General features: G+C 43.2%; 1 protein-coding gene across 2 annotated transcripts in view; it reads right to left on the bottom strand.

Annotated features, from left to right (window-relative positions):
- The window catches only part of LOC125903568 (adhesion G protein-coupled receptor A3), a 243,330-nt gene that overhangs the window by 166,853 nt on the left and 62,413 nt on the right, over positions 1 to 14,064 (bottom strand). For both annotated transcript variants that reach the window (XM_049600560.1, XM_049600559.1), the window contains exon 7: positions 12,417 to 12,630. In XM_049600560.1, coding sequence (XP_049456517.1) covers positions 12,417 to 12,630 — 214 coding nt within the window. The remainder of the gene's footprint in view (positions 1 to 12,416; positions 12,631 to 14,064) is intronic.

A 14,064-nucleotide genomic window follows, 5' to 3' on the forward strand; every position in this document is an offset into this window, starting at 1 on the left:
CAACAAGATCGATATCTTTTTTGTGTCTGTACGTCCAGTGGCTGGGTCTCAGCGGTTAGCATTGCGCTTATAGGGGGTCAGTACATCCTGCGCTGTGATCCGCGGAGGGATACACCGGTGAGCAGGCACAGATGCAGGTTGTAAACAAAACTCAGCTGTTTATTTAGCCTAGCGATATATCCGGACTATAGTAGCTGCAATGGACGACTTTGAACGCGATTTTGAAGAGTTTCTTGTAGCAGACACAGATCCAGAGCCATACCTGTTTGAGCCGGAGCATACAGATGAGGAACTCCATGTGTTGGATGCTGAGCGGGCGAGAAGAGAGGCTGAATCCTCCACTCCCATTTTGCTGCACAGAATGGGACTCGGTGCTACCATCGTTGGGGAGATATACAGTACAGGCCAAAAGTTTGGACACACCTTCTCATTCAATGCGTTTTCTTTATTTTCACGACTATTTACATTGTAGATTCTCACTGAAGGCATCAAAACTATGAATGAACACATGTGGAGTTATGTACTTAACAAAAAAAGGTGAAATAACTGAAAACATGTTTTATATTCTAGTTTCTTCAAAATAGCCACCCTTTGCTCTGATTACTGCTTTGCACACTCTTGGCATTCTCTCCATGAGCTTCAAGAGGTAGTCACCTGAAATGGTTTCCACTTCACAGGTGTGCCTTATCAGGGTTAATTAGTGGAATTTCTTGCTTTATCAATGGGGTTGGGACCATCAGTTGTGTTGTGCAGAAGTCAGGTTAATACACAGCCGACAGCCCTATTGGACAACTGTTAAAATTCATATTATGGCAAGAACCAATCAGCTAACTAAAGAAAAACCAGTGGCCATCATTACTTTAAGAAATGAAGGTCAGTCAGTCCGGAAAATTGCAAAAACTTTAAATGTGTCCCCAAGTGGAGTCGCAAAAACCATCAAGCGCTACAACGAAACTGGCACACATGAGGACCGACCCAGGAAAGGAAGACCAAGAGTCACCTCTGCTTCTGAGGATAAGTTCATCCGAGTCACCAGCCTCAGAAATCGCAAGTTAACAGCACCTCAGATCAGAGACCAGATGAATGCCACACAGAGTTCTAGCAGCAGACCCATCTCTAGAACAACTGTTAAGAGGAGACTGTGTGAATCAGGCCTTCATGGTCAAATAGCTGCTAGGAAACCACTGCTAAGGAGAGGCAACAAGCAGAAGAGATTTGTTTGGGCCAAGAAACACAAGGAATGGACATTAGACCAGTGGAAATCTGTGCTTTGGTCTGATGAGTCCAAATTTGAGATCTTTGGTTCCAACCGCCGTGTCTTTGTGAGGCGCAGAAAAGGTGAACGGATGGATTCCACATGCCTGGTTCCCACTGTGAAGCATGGAGGAGGAGGTGTGATGGTGTGGGGGTGTTTTGCTGGTGACACTGTTGGGGATTTATTCAAAATTGAAGGCACACTGAACCAGCATGGCTACCACAGCATCCTGCAGCGACATGCCATCCCATCCGGTTTATGCGTTTAGTTGGACGATCATTTATTTTTCAACAGGACAATGACCCCAAACACACCTCCAGGCTGTGTAAGGGCTATTTGACCAAGAAGGAGAGTGATGGAGTGCTGCAGCAGATGACCTGGCCTCCACAGTCACCGGACCTGAACCCAATCCAGATGGTTTGGGGTGAGCTGGACCGCAGAGTGAAGGCAAAGGGGCCAACAAGTGCTAAACACCTCTGGGAACTCCTTCAAGACTGTTGGAAAACCATTTCAGGTGACTACCTTTTGAAGCTCATGGAGAGAATGCCAAGAGTGTGCAAAGCAGTAATCAGAGCAAAGGGTGGCTATTTTGAAGAAACTAGAATATAAAACATGTTTTCAGTTATTTCACCTTTTTTTGTTAAGTACATAACTCCACATGTGTTCATTCATAGTTTTGATGCCTTCAGTGAGAATCTACAATGTAAATAGTCATGAAAATAAAGAAAATGCATTGAATGAGAAGGTGTGTCCAAACTTTTGGCCTGTACTGTATCATCAGGAGGAAAAGTGCCGCAGAGAGTGCATCACAAGGAGTGAAAACTTTGCAGCAATCACTATCCTGGCATGATTAAAACTTTTTACATGTTCCTAAGATAAACTGGAAAAAACATCCTGGCCTGCAGGAGCTGATGGACAGCTTTCAGTCGGGTGAGTAATATCGTCCGTGTCGTCTCTTTGTTTGCTTTTACCGAGTAACCTAGCGAACCTGTCCCAGAGCCAGCTGCAGCTGTTGCTCACCGGTGTATCCCTCCACGCAAGATGTACTGACCGCCTACAAGCGCCAAGATATCCATCTTGTTGTCTCAATATGAAAATGATAGAGCAAGGGCATAACTCCCAAATCGTTGGAGTATTCTTTTCACATAATAATGCGGACTCAGCAGATGACTTGTTAACTGTTTATTCCTCCTTACACCTAACGTACACGGCTGCTTCTCATTGTTTCTAGTAGCACAACAATGGTTACTACATTACCCAGAATAACTTGAGGCTCACACTACTACGGTAGCCTTAGTAGCTCAAAATACACAACAGATTAGATTAGATCAGAACAGAAACACGACAGGAGAATTTACTGAGTAATTTTGCTGTTTCCACTAATTACTTGGACTGACCTGACGTTAGTTAATCCTCTCGTTCTCCAAAACAAATGCATGCGGTACTAGCCGGCTGCAGTTGGAATTTTACGACACCAGGCTGTGGGTGTCATACCACTTCGACCAAAGGGGCGCTATAATCAACAAAAACGAAAAGTTCCGCACAGCTGCTTTAACTGCAATGTTTTGGTCACCTAAAAGTCTTGTTCGGCATTCAGTTGAACTAAAAGACCCTCTAAGGAGTCGGGTATTCAGTATTTCCAGTAAGTACATTTTGTTTTAATGGTTTTACGCCAGTTTTTCGCTAGTAGCATTAGCATCAATATTATGACTGTTAACCATAGCTTTAAATGAGCAGCGTTAAATACGTTAGCATCTAGTGTCTGGGTTATCTCCTCTCTTCTGGTCCAAATATGGTTACTTTTGGCTCCAAAATTGCAAGTAATGCCAAACTCGAGGCTTCAAAACAGGAGTCCACAAAACAATATGTCATGGTGGCTATATTCATTATTTTACACAGTCTGTGTATTCTCTCTATAATTTTTCTATCAGACTTTTCTAAAGTTAACTGTTACCTATTGTTGCATTTGTCTGCCTTCTATCTGCATTTGTAAGTGTGCATTATTGTCTTTTTGTACTGTAGTAAGGATATTCCTTTATTCATTTTCCATAACCTCTTATCCTGTTAAGTGTCGCAGGGGGGCTGGAGCCTGTCCCAGCTGACATTAGGCGAGAGGCAGGGTACACCCTGGACAGGTCGCCAGTCTATCACAGGGCTGACACATAGAGACAGAACCATTCACACTCACACCTATGGGCAATTTAGAGTTACCATTTAACCTACCCTGCATGTCTTTGGATTGTGGGAGGAAGCCGGAGTACCTGGAGGAAACCCACACTGACCCCTGGAGAACATGCAATCACAGTGCTGCCTGTAGTAGGGATGATACTTAAAATTCACATGTACGTAGCTTTGTTTATCATGTATTTACTGCAACCTTAACAACCCCACACTAAATAGTTAAGCCCCTACCCCCAACAGCAAAAATGAATGTGGCCATTTTATAAGTCACCAAATGTCTCCAGGTGTGTAGAAAGGTTTTTGAATGATTACCAATGTTCAATTAAATGTATTCAGAAACACTGGGTTACTGTTCACATAAATTATGACTGTAGGTGTCCTTGTACAGTGCATATAACAAACAGATTAATTTACATTTTTGTGGATGTTGTTGACAATGATAAGGATGATGGAAGAGGAGGTGGTGGGGTTGGGTGTTAGCATGTGTGCTTGCGACTGTGTGATTATATGCATGCAGGCGTGTATGACGGAGCTGCTGCACTTGTCCTCGCTAACCATGAATAGTCTGCAGAGGGGACAGTTACATCATCGCTGAACATGGGCCAACTGTCTGAATGCTGGGAAATACACAGGGAAATACCCCCCCACCCCCACCCCAACACACATACACACCCAAACGCCCACCTCTCCTCTCCCTCTGCTACTCCCTCCCTGTCTCCCGCCGCCTGCCTCACCAACAAAAAACTTCACTGCTGAAGGCAAATTCTGCTGCAGCCTGATCACCAACGTCCCCGCTGAACTGCTGCACCCAGACAAAACAAGGGGAGCCGAGGAAACCATCCAACAGCCAGTCCAGTTTGCAGAAAAAAAGGTCATCCTCACATAATAAACATATGAAGAAATGGCTCCGGTATGTGAAAAGCAGTAGGGCAGGGGCACACTAAGCCATACACAAAGCACTGACCTACATCCACAGTAACACTGCACCATTGTGGAGCAGCTCCCCAAGGACTCATTAGGAACATTTATGCTTGCATGCTGATATTTAACAATTTGTTTACATAATGTTGCTTACGGGACTGTAAACTTTCAATCTGTCCCCTCTACCCAACAAATGTTCCAAAGCTGGGACATTTTCATGCAAGCTCGCTCGCTGGTGAATTTGTGTTTTATCGCAGCTTGTGAGGACAGTGTATTAGAAACGAGCAATTTTGAAACACCTCGACTGTTTTCTTGAATATTTTGATGCCAAGAGTAATACATGTACATTCAGGTGCACATGTGCATCTTTATTATGCACACATACATACACACATAGTGGCATAATTTACTCTAATATAATGAAGATAATATCCCCGTCGGAGCAGCATCCATATCAAATTATCTCCTTGTCTTAAAGACTCCATCTATAAGTCTCCACAGTATATTATGTAGACTGTTCATCATTTACATTTCACTTTTCATGTAAATAACAGCTTTAATTTTTATTTATTGAATGAAACCGGGATGTAGTAAAGTGATGAACCAAGGAATTGAAATTATGTATGTAGACATAACCAAATTTGGTCTCCCTAGCAGCTGATTTTGCAGAACAGCTTATAAACATACCAAAGTCAAGACAGAAAATTAGACAAAGCTGCAAAATGTGCAACAGAGTCAAAAAAATTAAAGAACCCACAGTAAAACGCAATAAAAAGAGAAAGAGATGCAAGGGGTATTTGAAGAAATCAAAGTTTATGTTTGTAAGCAAAAGCAGAGAGTTCTACATAAAAACAACAAACAACAGGAAGAGCATGAGAGAGAACACCAGCAGACACCAGGGAAGAAGCAGAGGCAGACATTTTCCTTTGCCTTCAGTAATATTTCCGAACCAGGTTCTTCATTTTGTGCAAGATTAGCCTGATTAAAAATGGAGAGGATTAAGTAAGATACATCCAAAGTGTCTGCCGTAGCTAGCTACAGGGCTCTAAAATGTTTGATTAATGAAACATGAATCACAGGCTGGTCCCACTGCTGCCGCTAGCATAGCTAATACTGGGAGTTTGGCTTGACACCATTACTCAGCAGGAGTCTGGCCCACATCGCAGCACCACCAGGTCTCATGGGGCCTGGTTTTTTGCTGTTGCTCACTGTGAGCAATGTAAACGGATCAGCTTATCGGCCCACCTGCGCCAGTGAATAAGAGGCTATAATGACACGGCACAGTGTGAAAGTGGGAGGGAGCTGAAAGATACAATAATATAATACAACACAAAAGATACAAACAAACAGAGATGACATTTCATAACATCATGCCTGTTTCAGTAAGCAATGATCATGTGATGTTTTGAATGTCTACACTGGCCGTTTGCCTGATGCAGCCTAAAGCAGGATAAGCAGAATTTAGCTGAGAAAATAGCTGCAAAACATTTTGGGTTCACCTTCAAAGAGGTCACTTCACTGAGGCTTTGGCATCTCCGCTCGCGTTGCTGCAAAACTGTGCGACAAATCCAGACAAGGGCTTTAAGCCACATGCTAAATCCTGTGTGTTCAGTCTTTCCCCTCTGATGGGGCATGCAGGGCGAGGCTGACTGACTCAGAGGACATTTATCCAAGGTGAACGACATCAACACGGGCCGTAATGACTAATATATTGTCCACTGTGGCTAAACCAGCATTGACAGCGTCTGGCGTGTCAAAGGCCAAAACATTAGTTAGGTTTTTTTTTCATCTTAACGAGCGCTGGACAAGTGAAATCACACGACTTTTTATTTTCCCCACACGTCTCTCTCAACACTGCAATTTAAGATAGAGCTCAGGGCGAAGGGTGAAGTTCAGACCAGGCACAGCAGATTGTTTTTGTTGGACCGAGCTGTTACACAGTCATCAGTTATGGAAATGATGTCTGCTCCTTGCAGGTTTTCAACATGAGGGAGACATTTTAGGTGCCAAGAGCAACATGACCCGAATGGGTTCCACTTGGGGGAGAAAACTGCATTATTTGTGTATACAAGAGGAGAGCAGGTGAGCTACAAAAGTAGAGTCAAAATTCTGAGTGCACAGTGCAGTGCAACAGTCATTGCTCGTTTCAGACTGAGCACTTGTCATTTTCTTGGTCAGCGCCCATGTTGTGTAATGTACTTGTGCTCATCTGTGCACTCCTGGGATTGTGGGTCTTAAAATGAGGTGTGGTCAGAAACATTGTTGCCGCGGTGCTTTTTCTGAGGGACCAGAGAGAGACTGTGCCACTGATAAAAGTCAGAATGGTAGAGTATTTCCCTGCTATTTAACGGGCAGGTTATTCAGACAATAAGATGTGTCTACAGGCAGAATCACAACATGCTTGTGCCTTACTTTGCGTCCAGATTTTGTGACATTAGATCGTAAAAATAGGACCCTATGTGTTGATTTTATCCCATGTCCAGGCTTAGACTGGCCATCAGGCAATTCTGGCACATGCCATATGGAACAGTCCATCTAATCAGGGGTTACACGGTCCCAAAATTTTCAGTACTACCTATACTGTAAGGAAGTTGCAGCTGTACTGGCTGTCATCACCTTCCCCAAACCCATTAAGTGGATCGGTCCATCATGTAATGTCAGAGCGGGAAATTAATGAAATCACGACAGAAAGAGCTGAGTGTGTGGAATGTAAATACAAATTAGATGGATTAAAGAGCTAAAAACTGAAGGGTGGAGCAGGAAAGGTCAGAGACAAAAGAAAAAAGTACTTGAGGCTAATGCTGCAAAGTGTTTCTAACATTAGCAGCAGTGATAACAATAACAACAGCCTGCCGGTGCCACCAAATGAAGAGGAGGAAAGAGTAATGAGGACACATGAGCAGCAGCCACTCGCTGAAACCAGTGGAGTAAGGTTACAGACCAGGGGCAAGAGGAGAAGGTCGCTGCCCGCTGCTGAAGACAACGACCTCTCAGCAGGTGATGCCGCTGGTGCTCATCTTGTTCACGTAGTGACAGTTCAAGGAGCTAGCAAGTTACAGAAGTGCTGCCAGTGCCAATGTTGTACCACTCACATGGTTTCACCTGTAAATCCATGTTTTAAATTAATTTTACAGACTGTAACTGAATAGCAGACCGCTACTATGAACAACAGACCGTTGTTTTGGATGCAGTTCTGACCATAGACGCTCAGTGCAAGCAGGTAGCAATGAGGCCGGCCCAAAGGGAAAATGCCAGGACTGAATTTTTTTCTTAGTCCAACCCTGTCCATGCCACAGTTTCTTTTTTGATACTAACACTGAAGGTACCAGAGTCAGAGCTTTCTTTAAATTCTACACTGCACACCTTTATCAATAGTACCTATGACACAGCAAGAAAAAACTGCATTACAGATAAAAGTGCTGCATTTAAAATGTTTCATAAACTTTTATTTTTCAAGCACTTTTACATAAGACACCAAGACAATATTCGCATACCTTATAAAGTTAATAAGGCAAATGTGTTAGCAAACAGTGGCTTATTGAAACATCTGTCTGACATGGAGCAATTTTATCATTCTGTCTCTATTGTGCTTGTGTCAACATGATGAATGTAGGTCCAATATTGAGATTCTATTAGCTCTGTTTTTGGTCTCCACCTACTCCTGAGGGAAATACCTGGCTCTTAAGCTTCGAAATGTTCCACATTTTCATCAGCTAGTCACAAACGCTGGGCAGATAGTGTAAATTAGAGCGTGGATACCCGACCAAAGCCCAATGGGACCCAATGGGACCCAATGGGACCCAACAGGTCTGGCCGGGTCAGACAAATATTCAGATTCAGATTCAGACAACTTTGGTGTTCTGTTTTAGGTCATGTTCAGCCTAAAATGACAGACTTACTGTCTGTGTTGGGCTACCTCTTTTTCAGTGCTGAGGTTTGTTATTTATGTGACAACATCTGAAGGCAACACATAAGCTATTTCAGCCAGTAAACATTAATGTAAGTTAACATTAGCTCTCAAACAATGGAGGACGTCAAACAAAATTTGTCATTACCTAACATGATCCGAATTTCAGTTCTTACTCAGGGTGTTCTAGCCATCCCTGCTGGCAGCAATGAATGGAACTTTACCGTTTCTGAAAGACTGATCGAACAGAGAAGAGAATAGCACTGACGACATCAACAGTGGATGCAATCCGCTTCCTCTATGATAATTCCAAATAAACCACAATAGTTGGATTATGTAAATAGACCAGTTACTGGAAGAACAGTTTAAGACGACTTGACATAGGCCCAAAACTGTAAGACTAAAATTTTATTATTTATAATTGCTGATGACAATGCAGAACGTGTGTGATCTGTAAGTTAAAGTCTACCTATAGCTGATATAAAACAGTGCCTTTGGATGGTCCCAGTATACAGGCAAGTACTGAAACAACAGTACAGTGACAAGGACATACTCAGTACTTTAACTGTATCAGGCTCAGGTCGGGTTCGGCTAGTCTTCTTTTGGGCTCTGGTCGGGTCTGGATGGATATATGCAGCCCAAGCCGTCTCTAGTGTACAGTTGGTTCATAAGAGCTTTTTCAGTAAAACAGCTACCTGCTGTGATCGGAAACAACCCTGATGAGAGCGGTGGGAGTGAATCAAAACAGTAAGCTACGGGTCAGAAAACCAAAACAATTAGCTAAAAGATAGTTGATAGTTATCTCTTGGTTAGACCAGTGGTTCCCAACTGGTAAATCGCAGTCCAAAACTAAGTCACGGGCCCATTCTGTATGGACCGTGACTCACAAACGTTTGTAAAAATACACACTTTATTTTAGCGTACAGTAAATTTGCAGCACAGAGCTTTTATTTTGAAGTGCCATTTTCTGCCGTAGAGTGAGTGACAAACGCACAGCTACTTGACAGAGACAGCAAACTAGCTCAACAACATGGCCAAACACAAGTATGAAGCTAAATGTATTAAACTGTGTGGACCTTGAATTAATGACTAAGGAGAAATCTGGTCCCTGTGGATGGACCAGTTGGGAACCACTGGGTTTGACTTTCTTACACACACACACAGCTTCAAGTACGTACAGAGGTACTTTCAACAAAGCACCTTTTACAGTGTTACATTACTAGTAACCAGTGTTGGGTAAGGGTTACTTTAAAAGCATTCAAAGTACGTTACTGCGTTACTTTTTTAAAAAGTAACCAGTTACTTTACTGCGTTACTCCCTGAGTAAAGTAACTCAATTACTTTAAAAGTACTTCCAATGTTCCTCCCTGAGAAAAGTAACTCAAGCACTTTTAAAGTACTTTTGAGTATTCTACATTTCCTACTGGGCAATGAACCACAGGGCGCTAAGCCTACATTTTTTTGTCTCCAAAATTAAAGTTATGGACCACTTGCCCTTCACTGAGATCCAATTCTCCCATCACAGCCGTCACTTTGACCAGTAGAAACACACAACGATCTGCTGCCGTAGACAACTGTATGACAACAACACCCCAGCATCTTTAATATTTCCTATAGGAATGTTACTACACAGAGTAAAAGGGGGAAATGATGGTGTGAAACAGCAGAGGCACTTTGTCAACCCACTGATGTTACTGTCATTAGCATCAAGCTAGCAAACAATGGTACATCCTCACGGTCGGACATAAAGTAATAACATTAACAACAATAACATTTACTCACCACAACTGCAGAGGCTCCCAGCTTCATTTGAAACAAACTACATTATAGACGGTCCGTTATTTATTAATCCCTCTGTGTGTTTATATATTTACTTTTTATCCGCTCCGTCGTCTTTGTAAAGTTAACATATCGCACCGTCATTTCAAACTCAACACTTGTTTCAAATTAAAAGTCCCTTATGACCTCGGCTAGCGAATCCCTCCATTTTCTAAATAGACTTTTATTCTGAAACATGTCAGAACTTCCTGTGGAAGATACAGTAGCTTGACAGTTTACGTGTGGCGCTTCAAATGTAGCTCCTGCCATCTGCTGACGCTTTTAGGTGATTACAACAACATGTCGGCTGGCACATCAACAGACACAGTGATTCAAATAATAGTGAAAGTGATAAAACAGGACAAGAATAACCTGATGACATCACACACGCCGTGAAAGACGACCGGGGATAATTGGTGAGTACCAACGTGTAGCGTGTACCAGGCATAATGCAAGTCCTGAGTCTGAAATATGTCTGTCAGCGAGTCCTACTCCACCTATTCAGACACCACCATAGACAACGGCAGCATTTCTCTGACCACGTAGCGAGCCACAAGCTCCGTGGCTTCTTTCAGACTGATAGGTTTAACGTTATCTCCGTTATTAGAACCAAACGACAGCCGTTGCTGTTTCGGAGCTGAAAGACCAGCGTTCTAAAAGTAACGGAAGTAACTTATGTCTTGTTTGAAAATGTACTTAAGTATTTGATTACTCAAACAGCAAGCTAACGTGTTAGGTTACTCGTTACTGCAAAAAGTAATCAAAGTACTCTACCCAACTCTGCTAGTAACATGAATTTATGTTACTTATGTTATTATTAATTTAGTTTAAGTTGCTTGCTCTGTAAGCAGCTGTTGTTGAAGCAAAAGATGGAGCTAGGTAGTGTTTGCTTTTAGATATTGAAACTATGCATCATTGCATGTGTTATCTTTTTTAAGCTGATGGTTTTGCATGTAAAATCTAAATCTGCAAAATAACTAGTGAATATAGCTGTCAAATGAAATGTAGTCAGTTAAAAAATCTAACATTTCTCCTTGAAACGCACTGAGGTAATTAAGTGTAAAGTAGCAGAAAGGTGATATAAGTACCTCAAAATTGTACTCAAGTACAGTATCTCAGTCTCCACCACTGTTGATAATGGTAGGCACTAAGTGGTGAATGACACAGTATTACATTGACCCTTATTGATGAATGCCTCAATAAAAATAGACCATGCCAAGAAACATCACTGCTGAGACACTGAAACCTCACTAAAAGATCTCTCTCTACACTGTAATCCAATTATTCAAGGCAGTGCTTTCACCACAGGGATCACTGAGAATGTCAAACACTGAGCTGGTACATAATGAAAAGAAAAAATATTGATATTTGTAGCGTTTTCAGTCAGGGGAATGGTATACCTTCCCAGAAATGGAGCGGAAAAGTAGCTGGCATTCTTGTTGCCAAATAAACCACACAACAAGAGGCGTTCTGGCCCTGTTGACACAGGGATACATATTTCTGTCAGCACTCCATCAATATTTATGTTAGAGAGGCCGAGTCAGAGCAGGCAGCAGTTAAACTAATCAACAGCAATGTGCTCCTGCGTCTGAGCCCTGTTGCCACAGCATTACGTCAAATGCACTTACTGTAACGCACACACACAGACACACACACTCACATCTGTACGCGCTGCAGACCACCAAGAAAACAAAGACAGGAAGAGGATGGAGGCTTGCGGCAATGTCTTCTATCAAAAAATGTGCGAAACCAGCGTTGCCAGTCTACTTTATCACCGCAATTATGATTCAGCATCTGTTCCCCTTAGCGTGTGATCAGCTAGCGCCGGCGCTGGGGGAGCGGCTGCATGGCCAACCTCTAGAGACAAGCCGCAGATTGCTCTGAGGTGTTGGCACACCGCCAAGCCAATTCTGTCCTGTCCTTTCAGATCCTTATCAAGGGCGCCAATAACAAAAGGTAAATCACAGCTCCTATGGGTGAGTGAGGGATAGAGACAGGGATGTCTGTGTGTGTGTATACATTACATCTGTGTCTGTGTGTGACTTGCAGTGACCCCCGTGAACATGTGTGGGCTGAATGAATGAACATCTGTGATGTACATTGTTTGCAAGTGCACATGTGCGTGTTTCTCTATGTAACACGATGAGTCTGTTTATGCAGCAGATTATTTGCATGTGTATTTTTATCTGCATGAGCGGTCTTAAAAACATCCTTGGAAGTGTGTGTATGTGTGACAGTGCAACAGGCCAGTTAGCAGCTAATCAGCTCTCAGTTCACATTCCCCCATCCTTCCTCCCTCCTCGCCTCCCCCTCCTCTCTCCTCCATGCGTGTACCTGGTGAGCAGGCAGCAGTCGTGAAGCAGGGTTTCCTCCACGTAGACACCCCGGTCCTCCTGCGTGGTCACAATGTGGCCGTTGTGACGCCACCGCAACTCCACCGAGGGGTCCAGGTAGGAGGCGGTGCACTGCAGGGGTAGGCGGTCTCCACGAAAAACCAGCTGCCTCTGGGAGGGGATGAGCTGGAAGAGGGGCATCTCCAGAGGTCCATCTGGAAGACGACGAGAGGATAAAACAGGAAGGTCAGCTTGTAAACCTTCCCTTCCCCCTTCCAGAGGAGGGAAGGCAGAGAGTCTTTCATAGAGGTCATTCTTCCATCCTTGGGAGAAGAAGACAGAGGCAGAATGGAGGGTTTGAAAGGATACGTGTTCGGTGGGATTTTGCCTCTCTTGCAAGAGATGTTTAAATTTACAAATGCAGAATTACATGCATGGATTGAAATCAGACTCATATCAACCCTGCACATATTACCACAAACCCTACCCCATGCACCTACACACAATTACGTGTGCAAGCTCCCAAAATATCGTCAACACATACACATACACATACACACACAAACACATTCTGTCAAGGTCACACTCCTCCCCCGACGTTCCCACATGTTGTTGCTGTTGCTGTGTGAGATGAACAGCAACTGATAAAGAAGAACAGCCTTGAGCGCTCCGCTGGACTCTCCTTGACTCCTTACATGTTCACAATGGAAGCCTGCCGCAACACCAGTGATAGGATTACTTACCTAGCAGCTGGCTAAGTCCTCAAGCCTTTTTGCCAGAGAATACGGCTACGATAAGAATGAGATTAGAAAGCAAGGGAGAGTGTTTAGCTCGGTGCCAGAATATGGAAAGGGGGGTTGATTTTTTTGTGAAAATCCTTCTGGAGATGATTGATCTAATCTTACCACAGATACATAACATACAAGACAATGCAGTGTTTCTTATCATGATGAACCTGTGGAGATGTATCAGTGTTGCCTGGTTAAGTGAGCATAGTACTGGCCATGTACCTTTTTTTTTTTTATCCAGGATAAGCCATGTGCCTTGCCAGCTCGGGAATTCCTTCGGAGCGCGTTTGTTCATACAAGACATTTCCTTGGCCGTGCTCCAAAGAGCAGCGTAAGCAAGCACTTTGCCTTCACTTGTATTCCAATCAATTGTGGATGTTTCTGCTGACAGGCAATTCGATATAGGGGGTCATAAAATCTTTTATTGCTCCGTGTATTGGTTGGAAAAAAGAAAAGAATACTGGAGGATCCATGTCAGGTGATGTGGCTGAATATCTGCAGCCCACAACTTAACATTTCCCTTGGGCAGAAAAGAGTCGCAAGCATGTTTATGGTAATGCATAACCCGCTAAGCAATCACGGATATTAACACATGCAGAGCTTTGACCTCAATTTTCTACATAAGTAATTCATAATCATAGGTGCATAATCAAAAGTGCCATGATTTCGAGAGTAACATTAAAAATCTGTCACTAATATTGGCCCTTCCATGATGACATCTCTGTGTAATTACTTGAGCTGACCCTGTTAGAGTGCTAAGACTCTATGATAGTCTTCGGCGACGGTAGCTGAGGCTTTGTTATCTCCCGCGGGTGGCACACAGCAGAAACAGCATGGGGGCCATTGACTGTTGACTTGGCT

Source organism: Epinephelus fuscoguttatus, linkage group LG16 (assembly GCF_011397635.1).
Source record: "Epinephelus fuscoguttatus linkage group LG16, E.fuscoguttatus.final_Chr_v1".
In the NCBI taxonomy this organism is placed as follows: Eukaryota; Metazoa; Chordata; class Actinopteri; order Perciformes; family Serranidae; genus Epinephelus; species Epinephelus fuscoguttatus.